General features: G+C 51.4%; 1 protein-coding gene across 8 annotated transcripts in view; it reads right to left on the bottom strand.

Moving 5' to 3' along the window:
• Positions 1–13,748, bottom strand: part of RNF157 (ring finger protein 157) — an 83,200-nt gene that overhangs the window by 26,172 nt on the left and 43,280 nt on the right. For all 8 annotated transcript variants that reach the window (XM_065563415.1, XM_065563413.1, XM_065563418.1 and 5 more), the window contains exons 4-9: positions 9,575–9,721; positions 8,626–8,743; positions 4,632–4,698; positions 2,196–2,239; positions 1,095–1,142; positions 655–726 (exon numbers count right to left, since the gene is read on the bottom strand). In XM_065563415.1, the coding sequence (XP_065419487.1) occupies positions 655–726; positions 1,095–1,142; positions 2,196–2,239; positions 4,632–4,698; positions 8,626–8,743; positions 9,575–9,721 (496 nt within the window). The remainder of the gene's footprint in view (positions 1–654; positions 727–1,094; positions 1,143–2,195; positions 2,240–4,631; positions 4,699–8,625; positions 8,744–9,574; positions 9,722–13,748) is intronic.

Genomic DNA, 13,748 nt, shown 5'->3' with positions numbered 1-13,748 from the left:
CTGCCCAAACACGCAGGGAGCCCCGAGGAGCTATGCCTGGGGCTTCCCTGTGCAGCTCCCACCAATCCAGCATTGCACCAGCTCCACAGCAGCTAGGGTCCTTGACAGGCAAGGAGTCACCCCAGAGAGTCACCGCAGCCCTATGTGGAGAGACAATTTAACAGGAAGGCCCATGGAAAAGAGCGTCGGTACTTGGGCTTTTTACCTCCAAGGGCCTTGGTTCAAATCCTTATTGAACATGAGCCTGGAGATCTCCCCCTAGTGCTTATTGGGTGGAAAAGGCATTAAGGTGGGTCCAGGATTGGACCAGAGCAAGAGGAGGGTGACTGAGTCTGGAGTGCTGCGAAGATGGGATAAGCCTGGGATTGCCACGGGCACTGCTGGCCAGGCCTGAGGGGCACTGGCCATGCAGTGTGGGGAACCCAAGACTGGGATAGCAGGGCTAGCTGGAGCGTACCATTGTGGAGCAATAGCAGCGCTGGGCCAAGGCCAATGCACTGTTCTATAAACTCCCGATTCCTGAGAGTGCTAAACAGTCACTGCGTTAAGTTAAAGTGGAAGAGGAGAGATGTGTGCTCCAAAGAGAACGGCGACTAAGGAGGGCACCTCCCTTTCCCAGGACCTGCGCCCCACCCCCGGGGGACACACCCTTACCTTGGAGTCCTGCGTGTTGTATTTGTTCTCAATCCCATATATCTCCTGAAGGAGGTAGCTAACTCCATCCACCTGGAACCCACAGATACGGGGAAGTCACATGGGCGATGCAGAGTTACACTGGTGCCGCCACGCCAGCTCATTTCAGATAGTCTCCTTGGGACGGCCTCTTTCTAAGCCTTCCTGTTCCCCATCACGTGAGGAGGGACCCCATCCCCACAACCCCATCCCCAGAGCCCTACGCTGGGTGCAGGCTGTCTCTATGCATGCCACACCCCTGCTGCGAAGGGGACATCTCATCGCACCAGTGATTCTAACAGACCCGCAATCCTTCCTGGATTCAAGCTCCCATCCAGGCCAGCCCACCGGCAAGGAACAACTGCCCCTCAGCCCCCAGGACCAGGCCAGTGCTAGCCAGCCCCAACCCCACATACACTCACCACTTGTTTCTGCTTGAGGGGCTTCACACAAAAGCTACCATCTGCATGCTGGAAACAAGGAAATTGTACTCCAAGTTAATCCAAAGCAACCATAGACGCTAGAGGGAGGGAAGGGAGCTGTGGTGTATTTATCACATGCTGTATATTGTGACACCTGTAGCTAGGCTTGGCAGGATTAGATAGTTATCAGTAAATGTCAATTTCACACATGCACATGCAAACTGATGAAAAAATGTTGCCATTGATAATACTGGAAATGTACAGAGACGCAAAGTCAGGAAATGCTGCTTAAGAACTTCTTAGAGGTTGATTTAAGGCTATTTACTTTGTCTATTTGGACATGCGATGCTGACCATTTGTGTTTTAACGGTTGTAAAGCTTTTACTTTTTGAATCTCAACACCCATGGTAATTAAATAACGATTGTCTGAGCCATCCCATTGTCTGCCCCCCCCCCAATAACTTCCCACAATCGTGAAAATATGGATAAATAGATAAAAATGGTTAAACCCCCTAATTATGCACAACGGTGAGAATTTACTTTGATAAACATTGAAATAAATGCTTAAAAATAAACATCATCTGTCAAAATGATTAAAAAAAAAAAAAACCAAATTCAGCCAAGCCTAACCATGTAGACGTCCAACAGATTCTCCATTAACCAGCTGATCTTATATCAAGATTGCTCTCTCTTTCTCCATGTATGCAAACACCAGTTTATCAATCTATAGTAAAGTTAGAAATGTACCACAGGAATATGCAACACAAAGGCCCCTCCAGTGCTGTTTCAATGGATTAGACATTGTGACCGAAACTTTCCAACTTGAGGGCCTAAAGTTAAGCTCTCAAATCAATATTCAGGCAAATAATAAATAAGCAGCCTGGATATCGGGCTCGACACCTCAAAAGTTAGATCATTTTTTGCCCTCAGGGCTTAAACCCAGACTTAGGTGCCTGCCTTTTGATTTCCACGTGTGGCAGTTTGTCCTGTGGGTCCTGCTGACCCATCCAGGCTGGGAGGAAAGGGGTTAAACGGCCCACTCCACTGGACAGGAAAGCCAGACTGTACGGTACATAGACCTGACGGAGACTCAACACTCACCTTCTCAAACGTCGCCAGCAGTACGTGGCAGTGGCCGAGGTGCTCTGCAAGATACAAAAGGGGCAGGGCCGAGAGGTAAAAGGGATGCCCTGCAGCTGGGAATCCGGGTCACTGCCCCAGCGCCCATTGCAGGAGTGGGATACGGAACACCACATCCAGCTGATCTGGGGCAGGAGCACTGCCTGCTGGGCACTGCAATGGGAAAAGCAGAGGGGGGAAAGGTGCCATGTTTGGATACAGGGAAGATGACACGTTCCCCCCGCACAACCCAAGGTCAGGCAGGAGGAACCGGTCAGTCTCTTCTCTCTAACTCCTACAGACTGGAGGCAGGGGACTGCTATGGGTTAGCACGTATGTGAGCTAAGCTCCTAGTCCCTCTCCCCAGCCACCCGTTGAAGGCGCAGCTGTTACGTGGAGGGTTTTCGCTCCGTCAGGAGGGAAATGGCTCTGTGGATGCTCAGTACGGGCTGCAATGTGCTGCTTCTGCCCAGCAGATCAGGGCTTGGGCATAACACCCAAGGCCCATATGGGACTGAGACGACTGCTGCAAAGCCCGGCTCGTCCCCATGGAACCGTGACGCTGTTGCAAAGCTGCAATGCGAAGGCACGAGGATGTAAGGGGAATGAACTGGGAATGCCAAGGGCCAAACTCCTCTTTGGGGTAACTTCACTGACTGCAATTCATTTGCCCTGTGACCTTATTAGAACCAGCCTATTTCCCACCTCTCTGACACAGCATCATCCAGAAAACCGGTCTGTGACATTTTAAAGCACTGCACAGACTTCAACTGGCTAATCCTCCTAGCTCCCCTGGGGATGGTATCCCTACTGTGTGATGGGGAAACGGAGGCATGAAGAAGCCGAGTGACCCAGCGGGTCAGTGGCAGAGCAAGAATTAGAATTCAGGAGGTCCTGGCTCCCAGTCCCCCAATCCATGCTGACTCCCTCTAGACCATATTGGTCCCTGGGCAAGAACGGTCTCGGAGACAGCCCAAATCTTTTCGTGCCGCACACTGGAAGGTTCACAAGGAACAGGAACGTGTGGGTTACGAAAGGACACGTCTTCCATTGCATCTGGGAGTGCCCCTCACTCTGCACGCTGCTCCGCTCAAGGGCACTCCCCAGGGGCAGGACAAGGGCTTTTAACAAGGCAGCGCTGGAAGCCTGGGTCCATGTCAGCCAATTCCTGAGAGTCTGGAGAGACTCCAGTGGGCTAAGGGGAAAGGCTCATGTCGGCACCCAAATCTTCCATAGAAGTGAGGTTCCTACCAAGAGAGCCCAGGCAGAGTTCCTGGCCTGTTTGTGCTGGTGGGGGCCTGGCCTGTGCTCCCAATGAGAGCTGCTGCTGTTATAAGCCAGAAACCATCCACTTCCCCAGGAGAAAGCTGAGCCCTGCCCGGGCTCCTTATCTGGGCTAGAGAAAGTGTAACCACCTTATTGAGTGACCTTTATAAAAACAGAGGACAAATATTTATAGGGCAAGATAAGGGGGTCCCAGCTGGAGCGCAAGGGAAATGCATTTCCTTGGATTCAGAATTAATTCCCTGATAGCCTCCAGTGCCACTTAACTCTGCAAGACGGGGCCGGGGGAGGGTCTACAACACCCCCAGCCATCTCCATACAGGGCCTGATCCTGCAGAGCACTGCGTGCCCTGGATTTCAATGAGGGCAGAGGACCCTCAGTGTCCAGGGTCAGGCCCGCTATGGAGTTCTCAGGACTCACTTTCCTTCCCCCAGGGCCTGAGCCAAAGCCCACTGGTGCCAAAAGGAAGCTTTCCATGACTTCAGCGAGCTGTGCATTGGGCCCTCGAACAGAGTGCTCAGCGGGGTCCTGAGCCCTGACCTGAATATGAACCTCAAAGGCTCGAGGGCTCCTGGCCAGGATCGTTCATTAAAATCCCCTCCCTTTTCCAGTTTAAATGAAGCGGCTGCAGGATGTGCCGCGCTGCAGCATCCATGCCCCCGGGTGTACGTACGGCTGAATATGGCCTTTTGTTATTATTTAATGTTTACATTTCCGTGATATTTAAAAGAGCCTGGCCAGGCCGGGCCCCCTTGTGCTAGGTGCTGTACAAACATAGCACAAAGGACAGGCCCTGCCCCAAAGAGCTGATAATCTCAAAGGCCTTGAGGATAAGGCTGAAAAACTGCTGCCAAGGAATCAATAATGAACCTTTATTTTCTCTCTCCAGCAAGAGCAAAGTAAATCCATTTATCAGGCCATCTGGGCTGTCTTGCACCAGCACAGGGGACTGGAGCAACACACACGTTCAAGAGCAGATGCTGAAAGTTCACTGCGCAAACGGAGGCTGCATTGTAAAAACACAGGCACCATCTGCAGGGCAAGTCGCGCGGGGCACCAGAGCCTTAAGGCTCATCCACCTGGCTGCGGACGTAGGGAAATGAAGCCCTGCAATCCCAAGGGTCTGTTCCTACCATCTCCCTCGTCCACGACGGCATGCACCACCATGGGATACACCTCTCGGTCCAGGTCAAAGCCCAGCTGTAAAGAGAGGGAGAGAGAGAAGGAAACGTGTGACTATTGCAGGTAGAGTCACTGAGCCAGATTCTCAGCTGGTATAAATCAATGCAACTCCATTGACTTTAATGGAGCTGCATCGATTGACACCAGTCGCGGGAGCCAGCCCAGTGATGCAAATGGTCCCATGTCGATTTACACCAGCTAGGGATCTGCTCCATTACAGCGAACACACCCTTAAGAGCAACAGAGGGTCCTGTGGCACCTTTAAGACTAACAGATGTATTGGAGCATAAGCTTCCGTGGGTGAATGCCCACTTCATCAGATGCATGTAATGGAAATTTCCAGGGGCAGGTATAAATATGTTGGCAAGAATCAGTCTGGAGATAACGAGGTAACCACGCACCGCACCATAACAACTCTAACTCAGGAACCAATCCATGCAACAAACCTCGATGCCAACTCTGCCCACATATCTACACCAGCAACACCATCACTGGACCTAACCAGATCAGCTATATCATCACCGGCTCGTTCACCTGCACGTCCACCAATGTTATATATGCCATCATGTGCCAGCAATGCCCCTCTGCTATGTACATTGGCCAAACTGGACAGTCACTACGTAAAAGGATAAATGGACACAAGTCAGATATCAGGAATGGCAATATACAAAAACCTGTAGGAGAACACTTCAACCTCCCTGGCCACACAAAGCAGATGTAAAGGTAGCCATCTTACAGCAAAAAAACTTCAGGACCAGACTCCAAAGAGAAACAGCTGAGCTTCAGTTCATTTGCAAATTTGATACCATCAGATCAGGATTAAACAAAGACTGTGAATGGCTAGCCAACTACAGAAGCAGTTTCTCCTCCCTTGGTGTTCACACCTCAACTGCTAGCAGAGCACCTCACCCTCCCTGATTGAACTAACCTCGTTAGCTCCAGACGGATTCCTGCCTGCATATTTATACCTGCCCCTGGAAATTTCCATTACATGCATCCGACGAAGTGGGCATTCACCCACGAAAGCTTATACTCCAATACATCGGTTAGTCTTAAAGGTGCCACAGGATTCTCTGTTCCTTTTTACAGATCCAGACTAACACAGCTACCCCTCTGATACTTGACACCCTTAAGAAGTGCCCAGGGATGTTTCTCTGCAGTGAAGGTGTGTGTAAGGCACGGACGCACAGAAATAAGCACCTCACGGCTCTCAGCTCTCACAGCTCTCATGCTGCTATGGTGCCATTACATCTTGGTACATCCCAGGTCCCGGGATGTGAAGGACCCTCAGTTTCACGTAAAGCACTGACGTTTACTCAGTAGCTCTATGCAACTACAAATCTGTCACTGCTTACCCACATGCAAACCGTTCATAACACAAGTCCCTCCTCCCCCACCCCCACCATATTCTAACAAGGACCATGAACAGAACGTACCAGACCATGCTACTTTTCTGGTGCATAGGAGCGAAGGAGTTAAAAAGCCTCTCTTAGTCATACAGCACCAGTCACTGTAGCATCTAGGCACCGACCCTTTCTCTAGGGTGAGAAAGACAGGATTCCACCCACAGAGCTAATTCTGCTCTCTCCTTTATGGGGTACAGTTGCTGATGCTTGGAATGTTTTCAGGGTCTTTTTCAGTTCCATGTATTGTTAAAGGTCCCCTGTTTTTTTACTATTTGTTTTGAGCCTCATAGAATGAAGAGTGGGTTGTTTTCCATCCCTCCGTGGCACAAGTTTCTTGAAAACTCATTGGCTGACCCTTGCTCATTACCTCTGCATTTTGGCCCAGGCCTCTTCCCTGTTAGATCTGACTACAACTACCTGCCAATAATGGATGAAGAAATCACGGCAGCATGTGGAAAAGCACTAGGTTGTGATGGAATGCTGGCTGAATTGTTAAAAAGCATCGGGGACAAAGGCTTGAAAGCCCTGTCAGAGGTAAGGAGGAATGTGTCAGGCAGGAGAATTGCCAGAAGTCTTCACAACATCACCACATGCGTCTGACGAAGTGGGTATTCACCCACGAAAGCTTATGCTCCAATACGTCTGTCTATAAGGTGCCACAAGACTCTTTGTTGCTTTTTACAACATCACTGTGTACCCAAATCCCCCCAAAGGCTGCCACCATAGATTGTAAAGCCTACAGAACAGTCAGCCTACTGTCTCATGCCTCTAAGATACTTTTGTGAGTGGTTCAAGGCCAAGTACAAGGAAAGATTGATAAGGAAATAAGTGAAAGAAATAACGGCTTCAAACGTGGAAAAAGCAGGATAAACACTATTAGGGACATGAGGTGGACATTAGCAAGACCGGCTGAAACTGGGAAAACAGTACACTTGTTTCATTGACTTCCAAAAAGCATGTGATAGCACCTACCACTACAAATTGCTCAACATATGAAGATTTGTGGGGATTGACGGATATGAACTCCAAGTAATAAAACAATGATACGGGAATCAGAAAGCAATTATAATGGGAGATGGAAATGAAAATCGAATAGAGATCAAGAGAGGAGTAAGACAAGGTTGTTATGGCAACTTTACTCAACATTTATAGTGAGTGTTTGATTAAATTAATCTAAGAAAGAGAAGGAAAATAGGTAAATAGTATTTGCTATGCAGACGACACACTGCTGTTGATTCAGAAGAAAGTTTTGATGAAATTAGTGGCAATTATATATGAAGATGACAAAGATTATGATCTAGAGTTGAACATGGACAAGACAAAAAACTAGGGTCGTATGCAAGGATCCTGGGAAAACATGCATGAGGCCAGTGAACGACACAGTTGTACAGCAAGTGAGAAATTATTGCTACTTAAGAAGCATCATTACAGAAGACAGAAGATTGGATACTGAAGTTAGCACCAGAATAGCAAGAATGGAAGAGGCATTCTGGAAGAATAAACGTAAGATGAGAAGGGACATAAACCTGAAGACTGAATTTTGACTCTTAACTTACATTTGATGCGTTAAATTATGGCTGTGAAACATGGACATCCAAACAATTGATAAGAAAGAAACTAGAATCCTTCCAATCCTGGTATTATAGAATTTTGAAAATATCACTGATAGACCACGTAACCAACTAAAAGTATTGGAGATGCTTGGAACTCAGCAAACACTAGCCAGAGATCTTATGAAAAGAAACATTTGATTTGCAGGGCACATTTTAAGAGATTTAGCTGGCAATGCGTGTTTGCGGGCACCAGCAGGGAAAGTCGATGGCAGAAGAATTTGAGGCAGAAAAAAGATGACCGTGGATGGATGATGTGGTATCCTGAGAGGATCAAAAGGACTATCCATCTGCAAAGAGATTAGCAGAGGATTGTTCAGAACGGGCTACCATGATTGCAAACCTCCGGTAATGGAGGTGCCACACAAGCAACAGAAGGACGACTATATGGCTGCAAGGCACTTTGATACCTCTGCAGCTCAAGGGTATGCATATCTCTCGCTACAAAACCAGATTCTATCCGTGCTGAAAACAAAGGACACATGACCCCAGTTCAGACTCTAATGGAGCGGAGCCATGCAGCTCTACAGCTTTGGAGAACGCTCTCCTTACCTCTCCAGGGTTCAGCAGCTTTGAAGGGCTCCACATGACCCTGCTTATCTTATTTTAAATCCATGCTATTGATCAGTGATTCCCAGCCACTGGTTCATCACTAGCACTGGTCCCTCAGACTTTTGTGACTTGCTTTCCAGCTTCCTCCTCTCTTTACTTAGTGATGAACCTTGTGCTGGCTCCCAACATGCCACTGCCACCCATGTCCCACTCAGCTGTGTGCACTCTGCTGCCACGGCCCAGGAGCTGTTCCAAACCACAGAGCACATCCCAACGGCTGGGAGTTACCCACAGGGGCAGCCCAGACCTCGGCGGGTGTGTCTGACCAAGAAGAGCTTACAAACTGCGTCTCGTGGCTTCTGGCCGGGCTGGCTTACCTCCTCTTCTGCCCATTCGGAAGGATCGACGGTGTGGGAGGGGACGCAGAACTGCTGGCACACCCCTCGTTTGTAATGGACCGTCTCGGACTGCAAGCTGGTGTCTTTGGGGAGGTAGCTGCCAATCAGAGGACAGAGTTAGTGCCCAGGCTTTGCATTCTCGCCATCCTTTCCGCAGTGCATTGGCTCACCCCAGCGAGGAGCGCTCCTGAAGAGCAGAGACAGGAGCCGCCTCCTCCCAGGTCTTCTGTGAGAAACCTGGGTTTGGTCCCATCAGTCCCTATCCAAGGTGGCTGAAGGCTGGTAGTTGAGGGTCAAAGGTATTTCAGACATGTTTTGATGTCCCACCAGCCATCCGGGATGGGGAGAGATCAACATGTGGCCACTCCCCTTGGCAAGTTGAGGACACTCTGTCAAGGCCTAACGGTCCTGCAGGGGGCCACCTGCTTAGCACACCTCAGCCTTGTGTAAGGGGAAGCCCAGCAAAGGAACATCTCTAAGCCCATACTCCTTTCTCTTGGGTGCCCTCCGCATAGAAGTGGAGGCGGGACGGGATGAGACTCAGGCAGTCTAGGACTCTCAACTCACTGGAGAGAAATAAAGCCTCAGGGGGCGCTGGGCTGGCCAGGACTCCTGCGGGAGGCCATGGTCTCGGACAGGCTTTGACACCTGGGCTGAGGAGTGTGGGGAGCCCACCTCTAATCTTCAACGGCAGCAAAACTGAATAAGCTGTACTGGGAACCGCCTCTGGCAGAGCTGTCCCAGTGCACTGGGCTTCTCGCTCCCTGGAGCAACAATCCTCCCAGGCAGTAACAGAGGGAGAGCTGTGCTCAGGCCTGGCTCTACGGGAAGCCGTACTAGCCAAGGGCTGGGGGAAAAAGCCCCACTCCTCAGCCCCCCTGGTTTATGGAGGAAATGCCTCCCCCGGAACCTCCTGCACTCCTCTCACCTGGCTACTCCGTTCTGGAATTCTTCGGTAGCCTGGTAATAAAGGGTGATGGCCACTCGCGCGTCGGTGTCAAAGGTGAACTCCACGTTGTAGTGGACCTTGGCTTTGCTGACTTCCTCGCCAGGGGTCTTCACTTCCTCCGTGCACCTGGCAAATCACAGAAGGAGACAGAACTTACCCCAGATCCAGAAGCCCATTAAACACCCCCCGTGAAAGGCTCTGGAGCACAATGTAACTACTCTGGGGAAAAACTAGAGATTCCATCCCCTTCCCTCTGGAAAAGCCAATATGTGACGGAGCTGCATCCAAGGACCGGCACTGGCCAGACAACAAACCCCAGCCATGTCCAAGAAGAGCAGACACCAGCAACTAAAAGGCTGCCAGGGGGATGAAGTGGTCCCCAGTGCTGTGTAACAATGTTACTGCCAGAGATTGTATAAATCCAACCACCCGACAACAAGAATCCGCTTCCGTCCCATCCCCCCATGCCTCGGCCAGTGCGAGGTCTGACACTGCCCAGCAAGCGAGGGCAAGAAGCTTTTTGGGAGTGGGGATAGGGGGTGGAAAAATCAGCTTAAAATCCGAGGCTTTTCTGAGCTTTAGGCTGGATCCAAGGGCCGTGTATAGAAGCCCCATAGAGAGCAAACAGCTGGAGTCTTTCAAGTCGCACTGGGCAATTCGTAGGAGACCCAGGCCAGCGGATCAGTAGCTTTAGCTACTGAGTGACCCGGCAGAGGGAAGGGCTTGACTCCTGGGAGAAAGGAGGCTCAGGCCCTAGGGGTAAGGAAGGGTGACTCCTCGTTAATGGAAGCTGGAGTCTGGCCTGGCCTTTCCGTTCTACTCAGTACAGAGGACAATAGAGGAAGATGGATGGATGGCAAAGTGGTCCAGAAACCTGAATTCAACCCCCTGCTCCCCCTCTGACCTGGAGCAATTCTTGTAACCTCTCCATGCCTCAGATCCCCATGTTACAACAAGGGTAACAGCCCTGCCCGAGCTCCCAATGGTGTTGTGGGGCTAAATCCATTAACCCTCGAGAAGCGCTCAGAGGCTCCGGTGACTGGGGCCAGGGATGTGTCTAAGACAGATAAAAGGTGCCATGGACAGTGCTCCGATTGGAGGGGGACTCAAATGTAAATCTGAAGTAACACCATTACCATCAGAGTCACTCCAGATGTACATCGGTGGAAACGAGACCGCCCCCTGGCCCAATGTCAAGAGGAGAACGCTTGTGTTGGATGAAAGGGCAAAGTAGCGACTCACTGGATTTGTCTGGTCTGTTTCCCCTCCTCGGGGATTGTGTGCGCTCTCCGGAGCCGGTGCTATAAACCCTGGCATTGTTCACTGCAACGAAACCCACATTTGCATTCCAAGACCAAGCTCTGCCTCCATGCCTGGGCGTATGTGCTGCTGGGAGGAAAGTTAGCCCAGGGGCTGGGCCAGCCAGAGATGTAAAAGGCAGCAGCACAGGAGGCAGTCCACAGAGGAATAGGCAAATGCGGCCGGCAGGAGAGAAGCAGTACGCTCTAGATGCTAGACGGCATTTAGAGCCCAGTTTTGTGCCAAACTCCGCACTGTACAAAGAGCGGCCAACATTCTTTAGTTGAGATTTGCAGTTTAGCCTCTGGGGGGAGCAACTGAGGCCAAGCTGGAGGTGCCCACTTTTCCCAGATGCAACAGCTCTCGATCAGTGACGCTCTATAAAACCCGAGATGAACGAACATTAACTCTGCCATGGCTCTGAGACTCAATCGACAAACTGCAGCCACCCTTCTGAGCCTTTTCTAGCACCTTCCGTCCTCAGCTCTCAAAGCACCTGCCAAGCGCCGATGGACTAAAACCTCTCCGTGCCCCGGTGTGGTAGATAAATATCATCACCCTCAATGAACAGAGAGCAAAGCTGAGGGGCAAAAAAGGAGAAATGACTTGCCCAAGGTCACGCAATGAGTCAGTGGCAGAACTAAGCCCAGAACCCAAGTCTCACTCCTTCTCCTCTGCTTTAATCACTAGACCACATTCCTACCCTTCCTTCTAATAAAGCCATTTGGAACAATAACTGCAAAGGCAGCAGTAAATTCCACGTAATCCATGGACAGGATACAGAATGTTCCAGAACTCCCTTTGTTTGCCCAGCAGGTTAGCGATCTGCACGAGTGACTCGTGCGCGCTGGGAATTTGGAGGATGCAAGAGAAAAACAAGTTTGGAAGAGACAAAAAGCTGGTGCCGTGAAGTGTCAGTTCCACCTTTAACCCATCTCCACTCAGCTTTTGGGAAGTCACAGGTTCGTACCTCCCGACAGTCAAGGGTTTTGCCGGACTGTCCTGCTTAGACCCCCCAAATTCCCGGCCTGGTGGGAGCAGAACATTTCCCATGCTAACCTTGCCACGGTCCACTTTAAGCCGAGCCTCCAGCGATGCTCGGGGCAGCAGCTTCGCCAGGGCTTTAATTTCCTCCTGCGCACGTGCAGCCCCTCCCCACACGCCCCCTTTGGCTGCAGTGGGAGTCGGAACCGCAATCCCCAGTGCAGCACTAGCAAGGGCACAAGCAGCACTGGCCGCCCCACTGCCCACTCAGGCTTGGCCCCAGCACCTCCGTCACGGCCAGCGCTGCTCCACCTCACCACGGCCATGGGCAATCACCTCTTCTGCCCCCACCTTCCAACCCCACCCTCACCTTTTCTTTCTCGCAGATGTTTATCTTCTGGCCCAGACACACGCTCCCCTACGGAGCACCACAGGCAGCTAGGGTGACCAGATGTCCTGATTTTAGAGAGACAGTCCCGATTTTGGGGTCTTTTTCTTATATAGGCTCCTATTACCCCCCACCCTCCATCCCGATTTTTCACATTTGCTGTCTGGTCACCCTACAGGCAGCAGAGAAGAATCCATGAACTCACGCCAATGGTGTCACCTGATCACTCCCATTTCCCTCCTTCTCCCCTCTTCTCTTTTCCTTCCCTCCCACCCTGAGGCTTCACTCCCCCATTTTCTCTCCCTCGGGTTTTTTTTAAGAAGAGGGGAGAAGTAGCCGCCCTTCGTCAGACGCTCCTAGCCGGGCAGTCCCTTCTGCATGATGCAGCCCCGAGAATCCCCCTTTACGTTACTGCCCATGTGAATTCAAACCCACCTCACCCCTTGCGGTTGCTCGTCACCCTGGGAGGTCACCTGCAAGCCAGTCTCCAACGTGGCTGCTGCTTGGCCACGCAGCTACAGGGGAGATCCCAGTGCTCAGCACAGAGCCGCAGCTTGGAGACAGTTTCTCCTACATGGAACAAAATCACACTTGCCCCCCTTTCCGATTCCCACTCCCCCTCGTCAGCCATCTGAGGCTCTCTAAGCACTTCACGAACACCCAGCCTCCGTCCAAGGTGGGTACTGAACGCGCACGTCCCATGCAATCACTGCACGCCCACAGGATGGTGTCATGGGGTTCTCGTGCCCCTGGCTTTTCATTTGCGCAGGGCCTGGCGTAGGCACATTTTTGCACAATTCCCTCCTCCTCTCGGCCCGAGGGAAAGCAGGAAGGGGATCAGAATTGAGAGACGCAGGGAGAGAAGGGCAAAGAGAAAGAACGGTTGCAGTGTGTCCCAGCAAGGGAGGCAGGTTAGAGAGTGGCTGGTCTGCGGCCTCGCCTCTGCACCGGCTTTCCTAGGTCACTTCTCCCCGCCAGGCCTGAACTCTGCGCTGCTGCATTGCATTTGGCTCCGATTGCTGGTTCCAGCCCTGGCAGTGGAGAGGGATTAGCTCGGTCTGGCTCTTGCTGTCACCTCTAATGACCCTGCAGATGAGCTAGGAAGGTGAAAATCCAAGAGGCGAGCCATCTGTCCAATAACAGGAGTGGGAGCGGGCCTTCTCCGCAAGATGCCGCCTCGTGGCACCACCATTCATCGTCAGTGGCTTCACTAAAATCATGCTTAGTCCTCTTGGTATGCCGGCTGACGGGTGGCTCTCAGCACACCGTGCCACAGGGGAGCTGACTCCTCCACTCATGAGCTTCCCCTTGCCAACCAGGTGTAGACGGGATTCTGGGCACCCCTTATTCCTTCCATTCAGGGCCCAGTCCCACCAGATCCCTTCCTCGCAATCCCAAATCCCCTCCCAGCCAGCCCAGAGCCATGCACCTTGCTTTAACCCAGACACACGGGTAGGTGTAGAGCTCCCTCTGGAGGCTGTT

This window comes from Chrysemys picta, chromosome 12 (assembly GCF_011386835.1).
Source record: "Chrysemys picta bellii isolate R12L10 chromosome 12, ASM1138683v2, whole genome shotgun sequence".
NCBI lineage: Eukaryota > Metazoa > Chordata > Testudines > Emydidae > Chrysemys > Chrysemys picta.
Note: the sequence above shows the minus strand (reverse complement) of the source record. Positions and strands in the feature narration are given on the sequence as shown.